At 45.3% G+C, this 26,955-nt stretch overlaps 1 protein-coding gene across 4 annotated transcripts in view; it reads right to left on the reverse strand.

Moving 5' to 3' along the window:
• The window catches only part of CTCF (CCCTC-binding factor), a 2,058,695-nt gene that overhangs the window by 1,027,662 nt on the left and 1,004,078 nt on the right, over window positions 1-26,955 (reverse strand). For all 4 annotated transcript variants that reach the window (XM_044081452.1, XM_044081454.1, XM_044081451.1 and 1 more), the window contains one exon: window positions 25,280-25,400. In XM_044081452.1, coding sequence (XP_043937387.1) covers window positions 25,280-25,400 — 121 coding nt within the window. The remainder of the gene's footprint in view (window positions 1-25,279; window positions 25,401-26,955) is intronic.

The following is a 26,955-nucleotide window of genomic DNA, read 5'->3' on the forward strand; positions in this document are numbered from 1 at the left end:
GCTTGAGAAAGTACAGTTGTGTACACTTGCCATAAATGTAAATGTTCGAGTGTATTCACTGTTGCAGTCATTACATCTGGGGATTCTGCTGGCAAGGTTGCCCTCAGTCAGCCTGAATAACAAAGTCTTGGGTCCTGCGGTGGTTGCTGTCTCCTCTTCCATGACATCAGGTCGTCAGGGGTATAAAACATGCAGCCAAAGCCATTTTGATCAGTTTTTCTTGCCCCAGATGTCAGGTGCCCCCCAAATGAGGAGCAAAAATATGTATAAATAACCATAAATATATAAATGCACTTTAGAACACATAAAATTTACCTTTAACTAAAAGCAAATACACCATAAAGGCTTTTGAGCATAGTGAAGGAAAGAAAAGGTATAGAAAGGGGGCTGGCGGGTGGGTAATCCGGACTGCAACAGTGAATACACTCGAACATCTACATTTATGGTAAGTGTACACAACTGTACTATGTTCTACGTGTTTCACTGTTGCAGTCATTACATTTGGGTAGAATCCCAAAGCTTTGGATGGGAGGATGGAGCTAAACAGCATTAGGAGCAGCTACAAGGCCCTGCAGGACTGCAGTGGCAAAGCCTGCCATGGATTTAGAAAAGAGAGGTAAATGGTAATGCTTTGTGAAAGTATGAACTGAGCTCCAAGTAGCAGCTTCTAGAATGTCTCTGGTAGAGACCCCTCTGAGAAAAGCTGAAGTAAAGGCAGCCCTGGTGGAATGGGATCTGATACCCTTGGGCACAGGTTTATCATGGTGTAAGTAGCAGAAATGAATGCAATGGCTTATCCACTTAGAAATAGTCTGCTTTGATATAGCTTTCCCCTCTGATCCTGCAGCAAACGCCACCAGTAGTTGCTCAGAATTTCTTAGAGATTTTGTCTTGTTTAAGTAGAATCTTGGTTGTCTGTGCACATCCAATGAATGCAGAATCCGCTCCCCCCTTGTTCTGTGGATTTGGGAAAAAAGTTGGCAGGTGAATGGTATGGTTAAGAGCCACACTGGATACCACCTTAGGCATAAAAGAAGGATTGGTCTTGAGGGCCACCCTGTCCGGGTAAAATATAATAAAAGGCTCCACTGCCAAGAGAGCCTGTAGTTCTGAAACACTTCTAGCTGAAGTGATTGACAAAAGAAAGGCAGTCTTCCAAGAAAGAAATTTTATATCCTTAGTAGCTGCTGGTTCAAAAGGAGGTAGGGTGAGTCTTTCCAGCACAAAATTGAGGTCCCACGCAGGAGTTGGCGCTCTTCTAGGAGGCCTTAAATTTTTGGCCCCTCTGAGGTACTTTTTTATCAGGGGATGAGAAAAGAGGGGAGGCTCTGTGTTGTAATGAGCCGAAATGGCAGAGGCATGTATTTTTTATAGAAGAAAAAGATAGGCCCTTGTGAAGCATCTCTGTTAAGTATTGCAAAATCTGAGGAATATTGGGCTTTACTGTGTCTATTCCTTGTGCTTGGTTCCAAGCACAGAATCGCTTCCATTTATAAGCATAAGATTTTCTAGTACAAGGCCTTCTGGCCTCTAAAATGACATCCATCACAAGCTTACTGAGAGATGTGGTTGGTGAAATTAGTTGATTGCCATGCTGCAAGAATCAGTTTGTAGCAGAGTGTGCAGAATTTGATAGTTCTGCTGAGACAATAGGTGAGGTGTTAGAGGCAAGTACCATGGAGGAAGGTGTGATATATTCCTTAGAAGTGGGTACAAGTGTTGGCGAGGCCAGTCCGGAGCAATTAGAATAATTTTTGTTTTTTCCTGTCTGACTTTTAGTAACACCTTGGAGAGTAGAGGCAGAGGGGGAAAGGCATAGACTGATGTGTTTTTCCAGCTGAAGGATAGAGCATCCACTTTCCATGCTTTTTTGTGATGAGTTCTTGTGTAGAATTTATCCAACTGATAGTTTGGGGGAGAGGCAAATAGATCTATGCCTGGGCTCCCCCATTTTTGTGTTAACATGGTGAAGATTTGTGGATCCAGTTTCCATTCGTGCGGGTCCATAAGATTTCTGCTTATATCGTCTGCTACAGTATTTTGCTTTCCTGGCAGGAACTGAGCTTGAAGATGTATTTAGTAAGTCAAGGCTGTGTTCCACAAGGCCATGGCTAGTCTGCAAAGGGGGTAGGTGTGTGTAACCCCTGCTTGTTTATGTACAACATAAAGTACAGTTTTGTACCTACCATAAATGTAGATGTTCGAGTGCTAATACAGCTGCAGTCATAACAGATGGGTTCTCCTGCCGTCAGGCGGGTCCTCGGTCGGCCAAATTCCAAAGTCTAGGTCCGGCGTCGGTTGTTGTCGCTTCCTCCCTGACGTCAGTGCGACAGGGGTATAAAAGAACCAGACGACGCCATTTTCTTCAGTTTTTCTTGCCCCAGATGTCAGGTGCCCCCAGTAGGAAGGCAATACATAAATTTATGTAATAATGCAATGCAATATAATCAAAAAACAGTAGTTGCAAGCAAGTACACCATAAATGAATACCCCAATCAGGTTGTATGAGGAGGTGTTAGCCATTAGGCCTGTCCCAAGAGGGGAAGGAAAACCTGGACTGCAGCTGTATTAGCACTCGAACATCTACATTTATGGTAGGTACAAAACTGTACTATGTTCATCATGCATACAGCTGCAGTCATAACAGATGGGTAGAATCCCAAAGCTAAAAAAGGGGTGGTAGGCACTAGGTGGAACTAGGAGGAGCCAGGATGCCCTGCAAGACTGCAGTGGCAAAGCCTGCTCTAGATTTGGAGTATAATGGTAAGTGATGGTGCTTGGAGAAGGTATGTACAGAACTCCAAGTGGCTGCTTCCAAAACATCTTTGGTAGGAACCCCCCTGAGGAAAGCTGCAGAGGTAACTGTGGCCCTTGTGGAGTGAGATCTGATGCCTGCAGGTACAGTTTTACCATGAAAAGAGTAACAAATGCGTATGCAGTGGGCTATCCATTTTGAGATTGTCTTTTTGGAAATTGGCTTCCCTTGAGCTCCTGTAGCATAGGACACAGAGTTGCTCTGATTTTCTGAAAGGCGTTGCTCTGTCCAAATAATAACGCAGCTCTCTGTGGATGTCCAAGGAATGTAGTAGTCTCTCCCCTTTGTTTTGAGGATTAGGGTAAAAGGTAGGTAAAGTGAATAGCCTGATTCAAAGCTACCCTGGATACTACCTTTGGCATAAAGAACGGATTGGTTCGTAAGGAAACTCTGTCCTGATGGAAAGTGATGAAAAGCTGCACAGCCATGAGGGCTTGTAGTTCCGACACCCTGCGAGCTGAGGTGATGGCCAGAAGGAAGGCTGTTTTCCAGGACAAATATTGCAGTTCTGTTGAGGCAGCTGGCTCAAAAGGAGACAAGGTCAGTTTTTTTTTTCATTCCAGGCACAAAACCGTTTCCATTTTGCGGAGTAAGCTTTTCTAGTAGAAGGCCTTCTGGCTTCCAAAATAACATCCTGCACCTCCTTGAAGAGTAGGGTCTGTTGTGAAGTTAAGGAATCTTCCATGCAGCCAGATTGAGTATTTTCAGCTGACTGTGAAGAGTTTTGAAGTTGTGCTGAGTCAGAAGAGGCATTAGAGGTAGGATCCATGGTGGGGAATGAGTCAGGCTCCTCAGGAGTGGGTACCAGTGTTGTCTTGGCCAGTCTGGAGCAATGAGAATCATCTCTGGTCTGTCTGCTCTGGTTTTTAATAGAACTTTGGGCAGCAGAGGAAGAGGTGGAAAGGCATAAACTGTCATTGTTGTCCAACTGAAAGAGTGCGTCCACTCTCCAAGCCTGTGGATGAAAGGTCTTTGAGCAGAATTTTGCCAATTGGTGATTTCTGTGGGAGGCAAAGAGATCTATGTCTGGCCTTCCCCATGCTTGAATTATCTCTGTAAAAACTTAAGGATGCAATTTCCATTCGTGTGGATCTGTCATTTCTGCTTAGGTTGTCTGCCAGCGTGTTTTCCTTGCCTGGCAAGAACTGTGCTTGAAGTTCGATTTGTAATTCCAGAGCCATGTTCCAAAGAGACATGGCCAGCCTGCATAGGGGGTATGAATGGGTTCCTCCCTGTTTATGTACCACATTACTGTGGTGTTGTCTGTCCTTATCAATAGCTGACCTGGATGCAGAAGGTTTTTGAAAGCTATAATAGCATTTATTACTGCTAGCATTTTCTTTTGATCGATGTGTAGGTGCTTTTCTTTTTGGGACCATTTGCCCTGAATGCACCGATTTGTCATGTGCGCCCCCCAGGCGTAGTCCGAGGCGTCTGTTGTGATGACTTGATTTGCTTGAGGCTTGCAGAATGGGAGACCTGTGTTTCTTTGGCATGCTTGAGCCCACCACAGAAATTCCTTTTGAAGACATGGAATCAGTGATATTATCGTTTCCAAACTGTGGCTGTGTTGAGACCATAGGTCTTTCAGGTACCATTGAAGTTTCCTCATATGCAGCTTTGCACATGGGATTAGTAGGATGCAAGATGTCATAAATCCCAGAGCCTGCAGGATTTTCCTTGCAGTCAGCCTGGTGAAATTTGCTAGTTTTCTGAAGTATTGAGTTAGTTGCCCCCGTTTCTCTGGCGTGAGGTAGGCCATCTGGGTGTTTGTGTCCAAGTTGGCACCCAGGAAAATTATTGTTTGCGAGGGTATTAGCCTTGATTTCTTTTTGTTGACTGTGTATCCCAGAGAATTCAACAACATTATTACAAAAGCCAGATGTTTCAGAAGTATGTGCTTGCTGTCCGCTTGGATCAGGCAGTCGTCCAAATATGGGTATATCTGTATCTCTTGAAGTCTGCAGTAGGCAATTACTGATGCCAGGCATTTCGTGAACACTCTGAGCGCAGTAGATAAGCCAAAGGACAATGCAGAGAATTGATAATGGGTTGAACCTGCAAGAAATCTGAGGTATCTTCTGCAATCTTGTCCGATTGGGACATACAGGTATGCCTCCTTGAGATCCAATGTTACCAGCCAAGACTCCTTGCCCGGCATGGGAAAAAGCTGCTGTAATGTGAGCATCTTGAATTTTGGCACGAGTAAAAATGCGTTTAGGATGGATAGGTCCAAAATAGGTCTCCAATCTTTTCCCTTCCTTGGTAACCAGGAATAGTCTGGAGTAAAAACCTTGACCCTGTTCTTGTGCAGGTACCTCTTGAATAGCTTTCATGTCCATGAGATGTGAAATTTGTTTTTGTGCCTCTGCCCTTTCATTGTGTGGCAGGTTTGGCATGCCTCTCATTTTTGGAAGGGTGTGAAAGTGGAATCTGTAGTCTCTGTCTATAATGTCCAGGATCCATTTGTCTTTTTTGACAATATGCCAATTTTTAGAAAACAATGCCAGTTTTCCGCCTAAAGGTGCTGCCATTTGAGCCTTGCTTGGCATGCAAAGGGGAAAGTCATTTGGTCTGCTTTCTGAATGGCTGTGAACTATCCTCACCACCTCTTTGTGTAGGTGCTTGCCATTGTCTGCCTCTAAACGATCCTTGAGATTGCCCTCTGCCCCTCGGGCGCCTGTATCTACCTCTTTGGGGTCTGTCCGTGGCTGGAAAGGACCAATTTTTGGAAGGCCAATTTCTACTGAAACGTGGAGGTTGTACCTGTAGGAAATCTTTCACTGTTTGCACTGATTTTGCCTTTTCCTCCATTTTCTTTAATACCTCCTCAGCTTTAACACCAAACAATACATCTTTTTGCAGACAGGCATCTAGTAATTTAGCTTTGACATGATCTGGTAAGGTTTGCTCTTTGAGCCAGGCACGTCTACGTATGACTGATCCTGTAACAGCAGCTCTACATGAGGCCTCTAAAGCATCAAAACCACATTGCAAGGTATGTTTACCCACTTGTTCTGCACTATGTAACAAATCCTGCAACTACTTCAAGTCTGGTTGTTCAGGTTGTGACATTTTGCTTCTCAACTGTGATAACAGAAACTGTTGGTACTTTAACATATGGAACTGACAGTTTAATGCCCTCATGGTTAAGGTGGCCAAGGTGTATACCTTTTTCCCCCACCTTTCTAAAGCTCTGGAATCTCTCTCTGAAGGTAATGGATTTTTAGCAGTGGAGGCCTTAATTCCCTTGGGGCCCTGTGAGATAGTTTCTGGGTCAGCCGCTTGGCTTTTGTATAGGAATTAGTGTGAGTCAGGAACCCGGTAATACCTGTCAGGCTTGACTGGGGCTGGAGATAAAGAGTCTGGGTTAAGGCAGGCCTCCGAATACACATCATCTAAAATGTCTAAGACAGGAGGTACAGCCAGAGGCCTGTGCTGAGGGAGCAAGAGAAAATCCCTAAGCCTTTTCTTGGAGTCTGAGTACTCTTGGCCTTCCCAGTGGAAGTGTTCCCTCAAGGTAAGCAAGGTTTCCCCAAAAGAGTAATCCTCAGGGGGGGAGACAGAGGGAATTGACTCCTCTGCATCAGAATCTTCAAAGGGGAGTATGAATGTTCCTGGTCATCAGAATGTTCTGAAATCATGGAGGCCTGGTCCGAGGAGGGGGATTCTTCCTCCACTCTGGGCCTTTTGTCCGGGGTTTGAGAACCCCTGATAAGAGTAATCAAATCCTCAGCCATTTTGAGCATCTGCTTTTTAGGCATGGGGCCTTGAGAAGGGCCCTGTGGAGCTTGTCTTTTAGTATGCATGGCTGCTTTAGACTTAGTGAAAGCCTTGATGGAAAAAGAAGAGGAAGGCCTGAAGACACCTTGAGAGGTGGCAGACCTGTCTAAACTCTGAGTTTCACCGCCAAGAGTGGCTTCGGTATCTGTAGTCGGGGTGTGGGCCGAAGAGCCTGCGACCTCGGGCACAGTAGACACCACCAATGAAGTGTCATCGGTAGTCAGGGGCTGCGTAGGTGCCTCACTGAGAACCGGACCACCCGTAGTTGGCTTTGGCGTGGTGTCGGTAGAAGCCGCGGACCTTGTATGTTGGTCCTTATCTTTGCGTCTTTTACTCAAAACTGGAGTCAGAGTATCCGACGACATAATGTAATCAAATTTTTTGCCAAAAAAGTGTTGGGCGAACTCCGCCCGACGCTTAATAGTGCGTCTGTTGAATGTAGCACAAAAACTACAGGCCGAGACGTCGTGGTCTGGGCCTAAGCAAGGAATGCAGAGGGAATGAAAATCCTTATGTAGTATTTGCTTCCCACATGAAATGCAATTATTAACTTTGACATCGGTCTGAGGCAAGAAAAGTTTCCCCAATGGGGTACTTAGCTTTCAAGAAGACTTCGGTTGAAAAATATTCGTAATCTCAGGAGCTGGCCGACCGGCACTTGCGAACTGCTTCTGCTTCTGGCACCGCGCGGCAAGAAAGACTGAAGAAAATGGCGTCGGCTGGTTCTTTTATACCCCTGTCGCACTGATGTCAGGGAAGAAGCGACGACAACCAACGCCGGACCTAGACTTTGGAATTCGGCCGACCGAGGACCCACCTGACGGCAGGAGAACCCATCTGTTATGACTGCAGCTGTATGCACGATGAACATCTGCGGTGTTGTCCCGTCTTTATCAGTAGTGGTCCTGGATGAAGGAAGTCCTTGAAGGCTGTCAGAGAATTCTGAACAGCTAGCATTTCTTTCTGGTTGATATGTAGATGCATTTGGTTTGGGTTCCATTTGCCCTGAATGCATCTCCCTGCCAGATGGGCCCCCCCAAACACAGTCTGATGAGTCTGTAGTTAGGGTTTGGGTGGCAGGAGGTAGAGTGAATGACAGTCTCTTGTTTTGGTGACATGCCTCTGCCCACCAAAGAAACTCCTGTTGCAGGCAGGGAATGAGAGGTATCATTGTTTCCAGGCTGTGACTATGTTGACTCCATCTTTTTAGATACCACTGAAGTTTCCTCATATGCAGTCTCGTATATGGAATTAGTAGAGTGCAGGATGCGATGAACCCCAAAGCCTGCAGAATTTGTCTTGCAGATAGCTGGATTTTTGTTGCCACTTGTTTGAAGTATGCTGTCAATTGAATCTGGGCAGTTGTATTCAATCTTGCACCCAGGAATGCAATTATTTGGGAGGGTAAAAGTTGTGATTTCTTTTTGTTTCTGGTTTACCCTGGGCATGCTAGAAGCCTTTTTACAAATGCCAGATATTGAAGAAGAGTGTCCTTGTCCTCTGCCTGAATGAGACATTCGTCCAGGTAAGGATAAATTTGAATGTTTCTTTGTCTGCAACATGCAATTACTGGTGCCAGGCACTTTGTAAAGACCCTGGGCGCAGTAGATAAGCCAAAGGGCAGTGCAGAGAATTGGTAATGCAAAAAGTCTGCTTTGAAGCGGAGGTATCTTATGCAAGATTCCCTTATTGGGATATGCAGGTATGCCTCTTAAGTCTAGTTACCAACCCAGGCATTCTTGCCTAGCATAGGCAGTAGCTGTTGTAAAGTCAGCATTTTGAATTTTGGAATGTCCAGGAACGTATTTAGAATTGATAAGTCCAGAATTGGACGCCATGATTTGTCTTTTCTGGGTACCAGGAAAAGTCTTGAATAAATTCCTTGCACTTTTTCCTTTTCTGGCACTGGTTGAATAGCCCCCATATCCATGAGGGACATAACTTGTTTCTGGGCCTCTGCCCACTGGTTTGGTGGCAGATCTGGCCATCCGTTTGGAAGTGGCAACATGTGGAAATGAAATATGTACCCCTGGGATACTATGTTTAATACCCACTTGTCCTGGGTAATTAAATGCCAATTTTGAGCAAGAAGTGTTAGTTTTCCTTCCAAGGGGGCTGCCAAAAGATAAGCGCTTGGAGATGGCAGAGGAAAGTCACGGAGACTGTTTACTGTAGGGTTGTGTTTTACCTCCTGATTTGGAGGTGGGGGCACCCCATTGCTTTGACCTGTAAGATCCTTGTGATTGATATCTGGAGCCTTTGGAGCATCTGGGTTTGCCCTGAGCGGCTCTGTTGGACACAGGAAAGGACCAATTCTTAGTAGGCTAGTGTCTACTGAACCTGGATGGCTGCACTTGCAAGAAATCTTTTACAGTGTGCATAGATTTAGCTTTGTCTTCCATTTTCTTTAAAACCTCTTCTGCCTTATTACCAAACAGACTGTCCTGCTGTAAAGGGGCATCCAACAATTTAGCTTTAACATGATCAGGGTGTGACGAGGGTGGACAGGATTAGGAATAAGTATATTAGAGGGTCAGCCCAGGTTGGAAGGTTTGGAGACAAAGCCAGAGAGGCAAGATTACGTTGGTTTGGACATGTGCTGAGGAGGGATGCTGAGTATATTGGGAAAAAGATGCTAAGGATGAAGCTACCAGTTAACAGGAAAAGAGTGGATGTGGTGAGAGAGGACATGCAGGTGGTTTGTGTGATAGAACAAGATGCAGAGAACAAGAAGAAATGGAAACAGGTGATCCGCTGTGGCGACCCCTAACAGGAACAGCCGAAAGAAGATGATGATGATCAGGCAGATTTTGCTCCTTGAGCCAGGCATGCCTTCTTATCACAGATCCAGTTATGGCGGCCCTGCAAGAGGCCTCCAAGGAATCAAAACCACATTGCAAAGTATGCTTTCCAACCTGTTCTGCTGAATGCAATAAATCCTGTAACTCTATTTTCCACACAATCAGAAATCAACATAATTTTCTGTTTCAGTAAGCCCATAATATGCTGTTGATATTTAAGCATATGAAACTGGCAGTTTAAAGCCCTGATTGCCAAGGTTGCAGACGTATAAACCTATTTTCCCCATCTATCCGGCGCCCTGGAATCTCTATCAGAAGGGGTAGGATTTTAGGCTGTAGAAGCCTCAACACCCTTGGGACCCTGAGAAATAGTTTCAGGGTTAGCAGCAGGATTTTTTAAAAGAAATTTGTGGGAGTCAGGAACCCTGTAATATCTGTCTGGCTTACTAGGAGCCGGAGGCAGGGAATCAGGAGCCATGCTTGATTCCAAGAACACATCATCAACAATGTCTAATACAGGAGGTAGTGCCAAAGGCCTATGCTGAGGAAGAAGAAAATCCCTAAGCCTCTTTAGATTCTGAGAAGTCCTGACTCTCCCAGTGAAAATGCTCCCTTAAAGTACGCAAAGTCTCTCAAAAAGAGTTATCCTCAGGAGGAGAAGCAGAAGGGATGGATTCTTCTGCATCAGAGTCCTCATAATATGAAATAGAAAATTCCTGATCAGAAGAGGAATCAGAAGAAATGGAAACCTGATCTGAAGATTCATAATCACTGCCTTGCCTAGGCCTCTTAGCAAGGGGGGGGGGGGGGGGGTTGGGAACCCCTGATCAAGGTAATTAAAACCTCAGCCATTTTGATCATTTGTTTTTTAGGCATAGGGGCTTGAGCACATGGCTTATGCGTGGTTTTTTGAGACATATAAGTTGGTTTTGGCCTTGTTTTTGATGATGGCATCAGTTTAATATATAAATGTTGAGGCCTGAAAACACCCTCAGAAGCCGGTGCCTGCTCAGCAGCTCCGGACCCATTCAAGGTAGAAACATCCATGGGTTCAATACTTGCAGAATCTCGCGGCATACCGGACTCCTAATGGGTCTCGGTAGAGGCCTGCGACTCAAAAGTAGGGGGCATCAGAGGCTGCGAAAGCGCCTCACTGAGTACCAGCGAACCAGCAACTGGCTTAGGAGAAGCTTCATTTTCGGTTTCAGACCTCGACGGTTTGTGTCTTTTTCCTTGAGTTTTTTGTGAACTCCGGTAGTCGGATTGCTAACAGACGACATTTCAGGATAGTTAAATCATGAACCAAAATATTAATAAGCAAAAATATACCGACGCTTAATAGTGCATTGGTTAAATTTAGCACAAAACCGACCGCAAGGCACGTTGGGATCAGGGCCTAGGCAAGGAATACAGTAGAAATGAAAATCCTTATGAGGTATTTGTTTCCCACAAGTAATACAATTATTAACTTTTACTGACATTAGTAAGGAGCAAGAAAAAGTTTCCCCAACAGGGTACTTAGCTTTAGTTTGAAGACTTCGGTTCTGAAACCTGAAAACGAAAATTTCACGAGTCTGCCGACCGGCACTTGCGAACTGCTTCTGTTTCGGGCACCGCGCGGCAAGAAAGACTGATTAAATAGGCGTCAGCTGCATGTTTTATACCCCTGATGACCTGACGTCACTGAAGAGGAGACAGCAACCGACGCAGGACCCAAGACTTTGTTATTCAGGCCGACTGAGGGCAACCTGCCAGCAGATTACCCAAATGTAATGACTGCAACAGTGAAACACAAAGAACATTTGAATACTATAAAACCTAGAGTAAAGTGGCAGAGTTAGATCAGAACACCAGATCCGAATCCCCATTCATTGAGGAACAAATGAAAATGACATCAGATCTAGTTTTCAAGCCACTGTTTCCACGGCTGTAGAAGAGCCCCCTCCCCCCACTCCCTTCGGTTGGTAAATGTTAATTTTTAAATTTATCAGTGACACCAACAGGTGCACACAATCATTTAAGCAGCATCAACATTAACCAGCAAAAAATAGAAGTTATGTTCTTACCATAACGTTCCATGTTAGTTGTCTTCTTCTCGCCTTCTTCTTGCTGGATGGGTTCGGAGCCGACCTCGGCTCCGACTCGGCCACTCTAAAAGCTCGAGAGTTGGTTCCACCGGCTCGAGGCTCCCCTTATATCCCACAATGCTAGGCGAGAGTTACCTCAGATCTCGTTTGTAAGCCAACCCCAGCTTATAATAGTAACAGAATAACTGTAAAACAGAGTCCACCTCTAACAGGAAGAAAGAAGGGTGACCTACATCCTGAACCAGGAAATATGCATAATAGCATATGTCTAAGAAAGAGGTGGTAGAAAGAGAGGTCACAATCACAACTCCTCTAGGTCTGTCCAGGCCAGGGGGAAGGAGGGTGGGACGCAAGAAGAAGGCGAGAAGAAGACAACTAACATGGAACGTTATGGTAAGAACATAACTTCTATATGTTAAGTTGTCTATCTCGCCTTCATTCTTGCTGGATGGGACCGCCCCTAGCACCTTGTCCCGGTGGCCTAACGGAACAGACTCCTGAGAACAGTGGAACCAAAGTTAGCTCTATGCCTAGAAGCTAAATCCAACTTATAATGAGAAATGAAAGTGTGAGGAGTAGCCCAAGTAGCCGCTGCACAAATGGTGTCGATAGGCAGTCTGTCTTGGAAGGCTAAAGAAGTAGCCAAAGCTCTGGTGGAATGAGCCTTAGGTTTATCAGGCAGCTTTTGATGTCTAATTTCATATACAAGGGAAATCAAAGATGTTAGCCATCTGGATAATGAAACCTTTGAAACTGAAAGTCCCTTTCTGCTCTCCGCATAGGAGACAAACAGCTGATCAGATTTTCTGAACTGTTTAGTTCTATCCAAGTAGTACCTCAATTGACGGTGAACATCCAGGCAGTGTAATTTTTGTTCAGACCTATTGGAGTATTCTGGAAAAAAGACAGGTAGATCAATGCTTTGATTTAGATTTGACATCGAGACCACTTTAGGCAAAAAGGACGGGTTAGTTCGTAAGGATACTCTGTCCTTATGAAAAAAAAAGATAAGGAGGACGACAGCTGAGTGCTTGAAGCTCTGAAACTCTTCTAGCTGATGTAATAGCTACCAGAAAAAGTTTTCCATGATAACAATTTTAAAGAACAGGAGACTGCAGGTTCGAAAGGGGGAAGAATCAAAGAAGCAAGAACTAAATTTAGGTCCCAAGGAGAAGGAGGATTTCTTATAGGAGGTCTGAGAAGAAAAACTCCTTTCAAAAAGGCTTTGCAGAGCTTGTGGGACATTAGGGCAGATTCAGAAATACCCACATGAAAATTAGAAATAGCTGCCAATTGAACTTTAAGTGTAGAGGGAGATGAACCTGCATGGAAGAGTTCAGCTAGAAAATCAAGGACTAGTTGGATGGAAGCAGTGAAAGGATCTATGTCCTTTCCTTGAGCCCAATATGTGAAGCGTTTCCACTTACTCAAATAAATCTTTCGAGTGGAAGATTTATGGGAAGCTATCAAAATATCTCTAACAGAGTGAGATAATTGAGGAAGCCTGGCTAAGGTTGGAACTGGAGGAACCAAGCAGTGAGGTTCAGAGAGGGGAGGGAGTGATGAAACTGACCCGACTGATGGATCAAAAGATCTGGAACTAGGTCCAGATTCCACGGTCGCTCCAAGAGAAAACGATGTAGAAAGGGGAACCACACTTGTCGAGGCCAGTAAGGAGCAATGAGGATCAATGAGGCCTTCTGAGCGATATCTTTCTGTATTACTTGAGAGATCAGTGGGAAAGGAGGAAATGCATACAGAAGTCCCCGGGGCCAAACTTGGACTAGCGCGTCTCTGCTGGGTTGGCCTGGTAAAGGGAATAGAGTGAAATATTCTCTGCACTTGCTGTTTTGGGGAGTAGCAAAAAGATCGCAGCAAGGCTGACCCCACTTGAGAAAAATTTGTCTCACTACAGAGTCTTTCAGAGACCACTCGTGAGGCATGAGTATAGCTCTGCTCAACTTGTCCGCAATTTGATTGGACTTCCCGGGGAAGTGCGTTGCCATCAGAAAACGCTGAGAAGAAATCGCCCATTGCCACAGTCTGAGTGCTTCTCGACACAGGGGGTATGATCTGGTTCCGCCTTGTTTGTTGATGTACCACACTACAGACATATTGTCTGTCTGGATTGCAATCGTTCCCAAGGGAAGAGAGTCTTGAAGGGCTTGCAACGCTAAAAAGCACTGCTCTCATCTCCAGAACATTTATGTGCAAGTGGCATTCGTTTGGTTGCCATGTGCCCTGGACCGTCCTGCCCTGATAATGCCCCCCCCACCCGATCAGGGAGGCATCTGTTGTCAGAGTAGCAACCGGAGGAGGTGGAACAAAGGGTCTTCCCGACAAGAGCTGAGGGGAAGACATCCACCACATAAGATGATTTTTGCACGCTTGCGTGATCATAATGGTGTGAGACATTGGAAGTTGCTGGTATGACCATTGAGTAAAGAGCATCCATTGAAGGATCCGCATGTGGTATCTGGCTAATGGAAGCAGAGGTATGGCCGCTGCCATAATTCCCAACACCTTCAGAACTAACCTGGCTTTGATTCTGTTGTTGTTGAAAAGGAGTGATACCAATTTGTGAATGTCTGTTATTCTCTGATGTGTTAGTCTTGCAGACATGTTTATTGTATCTAGATTTGCCTATGTAGGTAATAGTACGACAAGGCGACAAAACAGACTTTTCGCAATTTATTGAAATACCCAGCTTTTGACAAACGCGAAAAGTGTAATCTCTGGCCATCAGAAGGAGATGCTTGGTGGGAGCTGTGAGGAGCCAGTCGTCCAAATATGGAAACACCTGGAATCCTTGTCGTCTCAGGTGAGAAGCTACCACTGCCATGCATTTGGTAAACACCGGGGCAGTGGTGAGACCAAAGGGCAGGGCCCTGAACTGAAAATGACTGGTTCCCAGCCTGAAGCGGAGGAATCTTCTGGAGCGTCTGTTCATTTTATGTGATAGTACGCATCCCGAAGGTCTATAGAGCACATCCAGTTTCCTTTGCCCAAAAGGGGAAGGATGGATTGCAGCGTGACCATCCGAAATCTTGTTTTCTTGACTGATCTGTTCAAGACACTGAGATCCAAAATTGGTCTCCAGTCCCCTGTTTTCTTTGGAACTAAAAAGAACCTTGAGTAGATTCCGGATCCTTGCTGGTCTGCTGGAACTGGCTGAATTGCTCTTTTTGCAAGCAGTTTTGAAATCTCCAAAACTGCTAGATCCCTTTGAGCGGGTGGAACATCTGGAAGGGATTTTTTTGACTGATTTGGAAAGCGAAGGAAGGGGATAGAATAGCCTTCGGAAATGATGGACTGTACCCATTTGTCTTGAGTCAGGGATAGCCAGGCTTCTGGGTACAGTGACAATCTTCCCCCGACTGCCTCCGAAGATGGGCAGTCGGGCAACACCTCAGGGATGCTGAAAGGGCTTGTCAGGGAAGGTTTCCCGATTGCCCTGGTTCTGCGGACCCCCCCTGCCCCTAGGGCGACGTCTACCATTGTTATTCCCTCTGCCTCTGGCGGGAAAATGACTCTGTGCGTCAGGCGAAGTCCCTTGAGATTGTTTACGGAACCACATCTTTCCACCTTTCTGGCCTTTGGGGTAAGGCCTGGAAGGAGTAGAAAAACGGACTCAGACGGCAGAAAGGGTCTTGCCATCAGTCTCGCACTTAGTCAAGGTTTCTTTCACTTGAGGACCAAAGAGGGATGATCCATCAAATGGGGAGTTCGTGAAAGACGTCTTGAAGGGGTCCGCAAAATTGCATAGCCGCATCCAGGCATGCCTACGTAAGGCCACACCTGTGCCTGCGGCTCTGCTCGCTCCATCAGCCGCGTAAGAAAGAAGGCGCATGGAGGAGTTGGTTATGGAGTTAAGGGTAGCCAGCTGCGTGTTCATCTTATCTTGGAAACCCGCAGCTGTAGGGTCCTTTAACATTTCACTCGCTTCCTTGATCAAGTCCCTTTGAAGACGAGTAAAATGGCACAGGTAGTTCAGCGAACGCATGGTAAAAGTCGCTGACTAGAACATCCGCTTCCCGTACCTGTCCATGGACCTAGATTCCTTGTTAGGTGGATGGACAGGTACTGAAGGATCAGCTAGCTCCTTCTTAGTGGCAGCAGCTACCACCATAGCATCCACAGAAACTCCTTTAGTTAAAAACTGTTTGTCTGCTGGAGCTGTTATGAACTTGGAGGGTCTCCTGGGAGTGGGGTCCACTGAATCAGGAGCCGTCCATGCCTTCTTTGCAACCACCTGCATGAGCGGCTCGAAGGGGGCGGACACCCAGGAGGTGGAAGGACGAGAGCCAAACGCCTCAAGATACACAGATTCGTCCTCCGAAGGGTTGAGGGCTGGCCAATTTCCCCTCTGTTTCAGGATCTCCAGAATGTCTGCAAATGAGACATCTTCAGAAGGGGAACGGGAGGAACCCTCAGAATCATCCAAATCTGTGTCTGATGTGATGGACTCAGGTGAGACAATGTGTTTCCTCTTGCACTTCCTCTTCCGAGGGGCTCTTCTGCCAAATCAGGAGAGGCCTCGAAGAGGATGAAATCCCACAGGAGTTTCCTGAGGAGCTGGCTCTCTGCGGTCCGGGATGAGGGAGTGAGTCGACTTAGCCTGAGGCACCGTGAGGAGGAGGCGGACGGAGCCGACTGTGGAGTAGAGCCAGGCTCTAACACACTCCGCATGACCTCGAATGCACCCCTGTCAGGCAGAGCCAGAGGTCCCCGCCCGGAAGCTAAGAACCCCCTCGGCACCGACAGTGATGGCTCCGAGGCCGATGTCGGAGCCGAACTCACCAGCGCGAAGCACCGAGAGGAGAGGGGGTCGGACAAGGGTCCGATGCCACTCACCCCTCGAGCCGACGAGGGAAGTCCGGCGCCGAGATTCTTCCAAGGAAGAAAACAGAGCCGACGACGGAGCCGAAGACAATTGTATCGGCTCCGACGCTATCACAGTCTCGGTTCCGACGCGACCCGGCTCCGAGCTCAAGAGAGTCGAAGGAGGAATATGTTGCTGGACAGGGCAGGCATCGACTGATGAGTCGGGCTCTGAAGCATCTGGGCCAGTGCCTCGGACTTAAGAAGTCGACTCACTACCCTCTGAAGGTCATGATCCGACAGCCTCGATGACCTAGAGGAGTGAGATCTTTGGCTCTGTTCAGACAGCAGGGGAGATCCTGGAGCCGAATGAACGGAGCCAAGAGATGGTGACCTGGACCTCTTCCTAGTTGTCGGCTCCGAAGGTCTGGTCGAGCCGACACGGAACTCTATTACCTCGGCTCCGCCGAGCCGAGGGAACCACAGAAACTGTGGACTGAGACTTATCGGCTCCAGCCGGAGCCGATAAAGGCAGAGGTTGAGAAACCTTAGGTCTCGGCTCAGTAGTCGGAGCCGAAGACCTAGATGCCTTAGAGGGCTTCCCTGTTGAAACAGATAGGGAATCCTCTGGCTTGAGTAAGCCTCTTAGTATCAATTTATTTTTTCTTTCCTGCAGGACCCTGGGGCTGAAGCCATGGCACACAGCACAGGAGTCCTGCAGGTGCAAAGGCCCCAGACAGTAGACACAAGAAGTGTGAGCGTCTGTCAGACATTTTCTGACAGCACGCATCACACTTCTTGAATCCGGAGACCTTTGCTTCTTCAGACATTTTAAACAGGTGTAAACAAACACACACACAAACACACTGATTACACCCTGTCAAGTTAAATTATAATAAAAATCAGTAACTAGGATTTTTAAAATAAAATAAAATAATACACACACACTCCACTAGGGAAGAGAAAAGGCCTGTAGGCCCGAGGGAAGAACCTAAGGTTCTTAAGGGAAAAAAACGGAAATTTTTTTGGAAGGGGATAAAAATTTCTCTAAACTAAGGGAAATAAGTAAATATATTAAAAATAAAGGGGTTTTGAAAGACTAAATTACACAAGAAAAAGTCACTTACCAAGAACCGGTAGAAAACCAACCTCGAAGCTGTAGCGGCAAACGAGATCTGAGGTAACTCTCGCCTAGCATTGTGGGATATAAGGGGAGCCTCGAGCCGGTGGAACCAACTCTCGAGCTTTTAGAGTGGCCGAGTCGGAGCCGAGGTCGGCTCCGAACCCATCCAGCAAGAATGAAGGCGAGATAGACAACTTAACATCTATTCTTAATGACAAAAGGACACAGAAATAGCACCTGGCAGAAGGAAACTAGGGCACATAAAAGATTGGTGTTGGCGGCCACAGTGGTGCAGTGGTTAGCATTGCCGCCTCACAGCAACAGGTTCTCCAGTTCAATTCTCGGCTGGGGTGCCTTCTGTGCGGAGTCTGCATGTCCTCCCTGTGGTCGCGTGGGTTTCCTCCGGGTGCTCCGGTTTCCTCCCACATCCCAAAGACATGCTGTAGGTGGATTGGATACTCTAAATTTGCCCTAAGCATAAGTGTGTGCATGTGTGTGTCTTCTGTGGAAGATTGGGTGTCTGGCTGTCAACTCGACGCCGTAAAACTCCACTGCCAATCATGAGCAGACAGGTGATCCGCTGTGGCGACCCCTAACCGGGAAAAGCCAAAAGAAGAAAAGCTACATAAAGAAAATGTATGCAACTATCAACAAATAAGGAATTAAACTTGAAAGTGGGATGGTGGGTGCTCCTACTAATCTACTATCCTGCTTTACAATCTTTCTTAAGGGATGGTCACCTATAGCCATATATTACAACACAAGACTAGACTACTAAATAATGTTCAAAAATACATGGAACACAGTTCGCTCTGCAACCCAGACACCTTTGTATCCTTTTGTTACACAATAGCAATAAATACCTGGAAGCAAAGAAAATAAAGCCTATACAGCCTTATCCATCAACCCCTCTATCCAAAATGCTTAAAGCGCCCATTTACACTTGAACTACCAAACAGAAAATACTCTCCACAACACGTGGATTTAAACCAGGTTACAGCACAAAAACAGCACTCCTACTCTTAAACTATGACTTATACTTTTAAACTTATCTAAAAGCATTTTATACAGCCCACACAACCCACAGACTCAAGAAACTAAAACTCACAGGCAAAAACTAGCTTACAAACTTTCAGCCAAAAATCTACTCTATAAACTGGACTGATGAACTGTCAACTCCCCAACAGTAGTGCCTACTGGCTCAATATGAGGACACTATCTCCTTAAAATCTGTGTAAATAAAATGAATACAGCCTCACACCCAACAAATTTAATCCAACGTGCATATGACTATATTAACACTCACAGTCTCAAACTAACTGTCGCAGCGACAGTCTGACAAGCCAGTAGGCCTGTTTAGAGGTGGGACAGAATGAAAAAGAAGTTATGTTCTTACCATAGCATTCCATCTGTATTGTTGATCTTCAAGGATTCTTGACTGATGGGTTTGGTTCAGACTTCTCTGGACCGACTTGACCATTATACACAGCTGGCGCCAGCCAAAAAACTCTCGAGCTAAGGCTTTACCCATAATGCCTATCTTTCCCATTAGCTCAGATCGAGTATGCCTAATAGCTAAGAAAATACAGAAGCCCTGTCTGAGGTATAACCCTATAACATCCCAGGACTAGATCCGAACCTCCAGGAGCCTTTAGAAAAGGGCAGGAGGGTGGGATGTCAAGAATGAATGAAGATCGACAACACAGATGGAACGTTATGGTAAGAACATAACTTCTTTATCTGATACTGTCAATTTTCATTCATTCTTGACTAATGGGACAGAGTCCCCAGCTACTTTAGATCCTGGGCAGTCCTAAGGAGGGATATTTCTGAGCACCATAGAGCCAAGGATGCTCTTCCCCTGGAGACCATGTCTAATTTGTAATGAGTGAAGAAGGTATGTGAGGTAGCCCAAGTTTCAGCTGCACATATCTCTTCCACAGAAGCTCTGGAATCGAAGACCACAGATGTGGAAACAGATCTTGCAGAATGAGCTCTGATTGTAGTTGATAGTTTGAGTTTATTCTGGTTGTATATAAAGGTAATGCAGTCACTTGGCCTCTTTGACAAGGTGACCTTTGATGCAGGTTTTCCCAATCTGGTACCTGAAAAGGATAGAAATAGTTGGCCTGATTTTTTTTTTTAGAGGATTTTGTTCTGTCCAAATAAAAATGTAACTGTCTGTACATGTTCAACAAGTGCAAGCAGTACTCTCATTTGTTTGTAAAATTTGGAAGGAAGACTGGTAAGTCTATGGTATAGTTGATATTGGACTCCGATACCTCTTTAGGAAGAAGGAGGGATTGGTTCCGAGTGATACTCTTTCTTTGTGAAAGATGACATAAGGATGATTCACACACAGTCTGTAACTCTGAAATTCTCTTAGCAGACGTGACAGCTACTAGGAAGAGGGTCTTCCAAGATAAAAACTTGAGGTCACAGGTGGCTACTGGATCGAAGAGCTGTCGAACTAGACATTGTAAGAATAAGGTTAAATCCCATGGCTCTACCAGATCTTAGAAAGGGGGCTTTCTAATGAATGATCATCAAAACCGTTATGAAAATTCGAAATGGCAGCTAGATGAACCTTAACTGTAGACATACAGGATCCCGTTTGAAATAAGGTGGCTAAATATTCCAAGAACTTAACTGATGTCCAGAAAGGGTCAATGCTGTGTTTACACGCCCAAACTGAAAATCTCTTTCACTTGCTTAGATAAAATTTCCTGGTGGACGGTTTAAAGGAAGCCAGAAGCATCTTCTGCGCTGGAGAGGACAAGTTATTCTGCTGGCAATTACTGGAATTGGCAAAACCAAGCAGTCAGCTTGAGATTTTGAAGACTGGGATGCACTAGGCCCTGAGAATGTGACAGTAGGTCTGGAGCTGGATCCACAGTGCACAGGTGGTGAACCAGGTGAGGCTAAAGAAAGGGAAACCAGACGTGATGGGGCTGTACGGTGCACTGGGAATCATTTTACTTCTCAACCATTGGGATTGCCTCAGAAACTGGGAAACTATTGGAATTGGGGGAAAAGCATACAGAAGTCCTGGGGGGGGGGGGGGGGGGGCAAAAGAGAAGTTCATCTCTCAGAGACTCCCCGCGAGGGGGTATTAAGGCAAAGTAGCTACTGCATTTGTGGTTTATGGGAAATGTGAACAGGTCGGAGCAAGGCTGATCCCATCGACGAAAGACATGTGTCCCTACACTGGGATTGAGACCACTCGTGAGGCAGGAGGATACATCTGCATAGTTTGTCCGCAATTACGTTGGAGATCCCCAGGATATGCATTGTATCAGAAAGCGGTTGTAAGCAACTGCCCATTGCCAAACCCTTAGGGCCTCTTGACATACAGTGCAGGGCCTGGTTCCCCCCGTTTGTTGATATACCAGACTACAGACATGCTGTCTGTCTGAATTACAATTGCCCCCAAAGGAAGGACAGCCTAAAATGCTTGCAACATTAAAAGCACTGCCCTCAATTCTAGGACACTGATGTGCAAATTGGCCTCTTGCGAGAATGACTGCCTTGAACAGTATTCCCCCCACACCCTATCTGGGAAGTGTCCGCGGTCACCATGGGCCTTGGGTTAAGAAGGGAAAAAGGGATGAACCCATAGATTCTCTTCTGGCTTCATCCACCAAGATAAATCCTTCTTGCAGCGATTTGTTATCAACACTGGATAGGACATGGGGTGTGTTAGAAGTGAAAACTGCGACGCCAAGAGCTACTGAAGCAGAATCATGTGATACCTCGCTAGGGGAACCGACGTTATTGTTGCTGCCATGGTTCCCAGAGCTTGCAGTACCAGACAAGCAGAAACTTTCTCTTGGGAAATGATCATTTGAACTTGCGATCTTAGCTTTAACAACCTGTGAAGTGGAAGGGAGGCCACACAGGATACTGTATTTAATCTTGCTCTGATGAACTCCAGATCCTGCATGGGAGTCAGTTGTGACTTTTCTTTGTTAACTGAAATGTCTAGTCTTTCAGCCAGATGCAGAATAAAGTCTATGGCGTGAAGCAGTGGATGCCTGGAGTGGGCAGTGAGGAGACAGTCGTCTAATGGAAACGCAAAGAATCCCTGTAGTTTCAAATAAGATGCTACAACTGCCATGCATTTGGTGAACACCCTGAGGACTGTGGTGAGACCAAAGGGCAGCGCTCGGAACTGGTAATGATAGGCTCCTAACTGGAAGTGGAGATGTCTTCTGGAGTGCTTATCCATCTTTATGTGGTAATACACATATTGAAGATCTACAGAGCACATCCAATTGTCCTTCTCTAGAAAGGGAAGGATAGACCAAACTATGACCATTCAGAATTTTGTTGCACAAATTTCTTGTGGAACACTGGGGATTCACTTTTGAGGATTTGGCAAAAGAGTGAAGAGAATGTGGTAAGGTCTGGTAATTATTTTCTGCACCAAGGTATCTGAGGTTATTGTAAGCCAGGCTGAAAGGTGGTGAAGAGAAAACCTTCCCCCGATTTGCTTCCCGAGGTAAGCAATCGGGCCTCCATTTAGGAGCGGTGACAGGGTTGTCCAGAAAAGGAATCTCTGGAGTCTTGGTTACAGGGACCCCCACTGCCACAGGAGGGGCATCTTCCAGAAGACATCCCCCCCCTCTGCCCCAGGGGGAATACTCACCACGTGTGTCCTGAAAAGGCCCTTATGTCTTCTTCAACCACATTTTTTCATTACTCTGATTCCTGGAGTAATGTCGTTCTGGAGTGGAAAAATGAATGCCCACAACAGGAAGGGCCTTTCTGTCCTTTTCACACCTGGCTACCGTGTCTCAAACTTTTGGGCCAAACAATGACGTACCATCAACAGCAGAGTAGATAACAGGAGATTTAAAAGGGTCCGTGAAATCACACAAGCGCATCCAGGAATGACACCCAATGGCAACACCTATACCCGCTGCTCTAGATAGCCCTTCGTCTGTATGCGCAATAAGCCGGATAGACGAATTTGAGATGGACTCCAGGGTGGCAAGCGGACAGGCAAACTTATCTCGAACCTCGTCAGACACTACTCCTGCAAGTGTGTCTGAAAGCTCAGTTATATCCCTTAGGAGTCTAGTAAAGTGTGCCAAGAAGTTCAATGACTGAATAGCGAAGGTCGCTGAAGGAAAGACTCACTTTTCCAAATCGGTCCATTGTCTGGGACTCTCAGTGAAGGACGACAGTTGAACTCTCCTCGGCAAGTTAATTTTTGGTGGCCGCTGCCACCACCATGGCATACACTGCTAGACCCTTAGGCCAATGGGGCTGAAAGACTCTAATCCAGTCTCAGAGGAAGAGGCTTTATGGAGTCAGACACCTTCCATGCTTGCTGAACGATCAATTTAACTAGGTCGTTAGCGAGCGGGGTCATGCAAGAAGTAGATGGGCGGGCAGGAAAAGCTTGCAAGAACACAGATTTCTCGGAGGATGGGTTTGAGGGCTTCCAATCACCCCCGTGTTTTAATATTTCCACGATGTTGGCAAATAAGACATCTTCTGGGGGTGACCGTGGGAACCCTTTCCCTTTATCACAATCTGTGTCTACAGTGACTTAGTCTTCTAGAGAATCTAGGTGCTTTCTCTTGCAAAGAGGGAAGGGAGCCCGGAACCGTTGCAGCCACACCCTGTTCCAACGAGCCACCACCCACAGTAGGAGTCAAGAGAGAGCTCAGTACTACCATGGCTCAGAGAGCTGCAGGTGGCACCATGGAAAAAAACAATACCAGTCTAAGGATCTCGGAAACGACAGCCAAACCTCAGTCCCAGGTGTGCAACGTATCTGAAGGAGCCAAGGACCACAGAGTCTACTCCGGCGCCAAGGTGAGGTCGACCATCGGCACTGGGTGCATTGAAGTGGGGGGCTCCAAATCCTGAAAGGAGGTTGAAGGATGATAAAATGGAGAAGTTCATGGAAAGTAAGCCTCCGCTCCAGGTGGGAGAGAGGTTTGTGAAGGAGCAGGAAGGCCTCTGGCTGCTAAAAATTGGTCCACCAATCTGACTACGTCCAATTCTGAGAAACTCCTAAAAGCACAGACCGACATTCCTGAAGGGAACCTAGACCTGTCTGGAAAAAGGCTTGATTGCTGACCCAAAAAATGGTCTAATGAAGAGGAATAGCTAGTCCTGGGTAAAATTAACAGATAGACTTTCAGCACCATGGGCTTCTGCATGGAAGGGGAAGGTGGAACCGAATGAAAGGATAGTGGAAGTTGCACAGAAACTACTGTTGGTGCCATAGAGGTGGTCAGCACCGAAACAATGGTCGGTGTCAAAGTGGTTAGAGTTGGTTCAGTGCTTGATGGCATCAATGTGGATTGTGTTGTCTTTGGTGCCTGAGGAGATGATATTGTTACTTTCGGTACCCTGGCCGTCGGTTCCAAATAAATCATAGGAACCTGTGGTTTTTGAGATTTTGTTTCAAGTGACATAAGGGAGAGGTTGGCACAGAGTGGCTCAGTTTCTTTACTTCAGGTTTAGGACACTTTGAAGACTCTACCTTAGATACGACTTCACCAGAAGAACACTTAAGCCTTTTAAGATTAGCTTATTGCTTCTCTCTGCTAAAGTCCAGGCACTAAAGCCCTAGCACATTTTACAAGTTATGTCAAAGTGAGGTGCACCCAAACAGTACACGCAAGAAAGATGTCCATCAGAACTCGGCATCTTTCTACTACAGTCCTGAAGCTGCCTAAAGCCAGATGTCCCTTTTGTTTCTCCACCTTTTCAATAATGAGTCAAGTCACTCAAAAACACACACAACACGTGCCCAGAGAAAGGCACAAAAAGGAAAAGTCATTGTATGTTTTTTTTTTTTTTGGGGGGGGGGGGGGGTATACCAACAATGGTACAGAAAATTACCCAACAGGTAAAGGTATGAAAAAGGGGGTGAAAGACCAAAAGGATACCAACAATGGTATAAAAGACTAATGACAGTAAAAAGAGGGGGAAGAGGCCTGTTACTAACTATGGTAATAAGCATTACCGTGAAGGTAAAAGGGGATGGGTAGAAATAGTCAAAAGTCAGCCACACACTCGAAAAACTAGGTAGCAAGACCATCTAATAACTAAATAGAGGGTCTTAAACAAAAGTTATCAGAAAACGACAAATAGAATTTTCAAAGCACTTAACTTAGAGCATCAGCTGACACGTACAATTTTCTATGCCACACATGAGATCTGAGGTATTGGGAAGAAAGGCACAGTGGGTAGAGCCTTAGCTCAAGAGTTTTTGGCTGGTGCAAGCTATGTATAACGTCCGAATCCATTCTGAGAAGTTGGACCCGAACCCATTTGTTAAGAATGAAAGAAGATTGACAACATCAGATCCACTTATCTCCAAATACATCATTTCTATATTCTAAATTTAACATTCATCTTGCTCTGAGCTCCTTCCTCAAAAAATTAGAATCAACTGAAAATCTTATCTGCTTCAGCGACAAGAAGAGATTGACCTTTACCTTATTCCACTCCACTCTGTTAAAAAGGTTATGCCCTTGCAAAATGCTTGGTACATCAACAGGGTAAGGACGTTTTTTTCAAAGATTTACAAATAAAGAAATGTCATTCACTGTAAATATATTAGCAATTAGTGATCAATGACCAAACAGAAATGGTCAGTAACATTCCAAATTACACTAGCAGTTCCAGATATTTCCCAGGGGAGGAATACTAGCCTCTACCCTAGAATGTAGCCTTCAGGCAGACCAGAGAAATACTGAAGAGATATCTCTCAGGTTACCTAGTAATGCCTGGTAATTCAAATGGATAAGCACAAAAATGATAAAAACACAGGCCACTCATTTCCTATTAAACTACCATTCTTAGTTTTTGAGTGAAGAATTACCTGAATGGGTTCTCATGTGCCTCTTCAGTTTGTAGGTATCTCTGCTGGCATAACTACATAAACTGCACTGGAACGGGCGCTCCCCAGTGTGGGAGCGAATGTGGCGTTTCAACTTGCTAACCTTTAAAAGATAAATGAAGTAAATTACCAAATTGAAATTTTCCTGACTAAAATTTTCCAGAGTAAACACTGAAAAAAATATACAGATGCTTCAATCAGAATCATGGCAAACATTTGCTAAAGCCATATGCAATTCTTTAAGAGGCCCATTACATCTTTAAAATACCACTCATGAGCATTAAAGGCCATATTCAAAATTCTAATTTCCATTTTCTTATGTGGCAGTCTTTCCAAGGTACACATTTAATATGTGACAGGGACACTTTACACCCAGCCTTGCCCAACCCTTCCACTTTTCCGTCGGCTTGATGGCCCTCCTTTTAGGCAATCTCTTCAGAGATCCACTACTCTTTCTAAAAGGAAAAAACTCTCTTGGGACCAGTTTAGAAAGAGTAACTGACAAATGCATCTAATGGTTCCCTCCTTCCTCCTCTGCCAAAGAACTACGCTACCTCATTACTTCAGACACCATGTTGTGCACCCAAATAATTTTCAACCTTTCTGCCAATATCTAAACTCTCTAATCAATTCCAGACAATTATCATATTCATTTTCCTCCAATCTGTGAGCTGAGTGACTTCCTTTGAATTATTTCCAGACGCACTGCTTCCTTTCTCTCAAGGTTCTGTAGAACTGCGCACACGGTCAGTATGTAACATTATGCCTAGATAGCTTCCTAATCTGAAGTTTCTCCCGTACACAACACACATAGTTCCTACTGCTACTATTGTTTGTGCCCAACCATGCAAAGTTAGTATGATAAACATCTATAGATCGCTTGACACCAGTTTGGGTTCCACTAAAGCTTCTAGTTTCTGTAGTAAAAATTAAGAACATAGCACTTACAATGAACCCAGTCTAAAGCTACCTTTTTGCCAACCTGCAGATGACTTAAGTCTCTTTTCAAGCTATTCTTCCATTTAAAACACTGATATTGATTTTTCTCACCTGCAATCAGGCTCAGTCTGAGCCCCCCACCCCAATCAGATGTTGAAAATTGTAGGTACAAGTACTGAGTTTTGTAGCACACCACTAGTAATTTCCATTGCTTCTACTAGCTTCCTCATAATCACATCAAATTTAGGCACCACCCTACCCCATCTACCGATAAAGATTCTATAATATCCCCAGTCATTTAAAATTGAGGAATAGTCTTCATTTTTATTTTATCGTTTTGAAACCAAAGTAGTACACTGGTCCAAACACTCATCAAGCATGAACTGGGTTCCAAAGCAACACAAGCAAAACTGATAGACCCCCACCCCCCAACATCTATCTTAACCGAAATTGCACATCTCGAACAAGAAACAGAGACCCATTGAAGTGAAAGTGCACTACATTGAAAGTGCACTTGCGTAAAAGCCAGTTCTCCGAACCGAAAAAAAAAAAAAAAAAAAAAAAAAAAAAAAAAAAAACTGCTTTAAAAAGTACTTTGCAGGGAGCCACCCACAAACCCCTACTGAAATATACTAACTTCAAGATCGCACTACAGAGGGAAAAGGATGCATTTAGTTATGCCCACTGTAAGTGCTTCAGAGAAAAAGCTTTTCCAAAAA

The sequence above is a fragment of the Protopterus annectens genome, chromosome 8.part0 (assembly GCF_019279795.1).
Source record: "Protopterus annectens isolate FY-2018-M chromosome 8.part0, PAN1.0, whole genome shotgun sequence".
In the NCBI taxonomy this organism is placed as follows: domain Eukaryota; kingdom Metazoa; phylum Chordata; order Ceratodontiformes; family Protopteridae; genus Protopterus; species Protopterus annectens.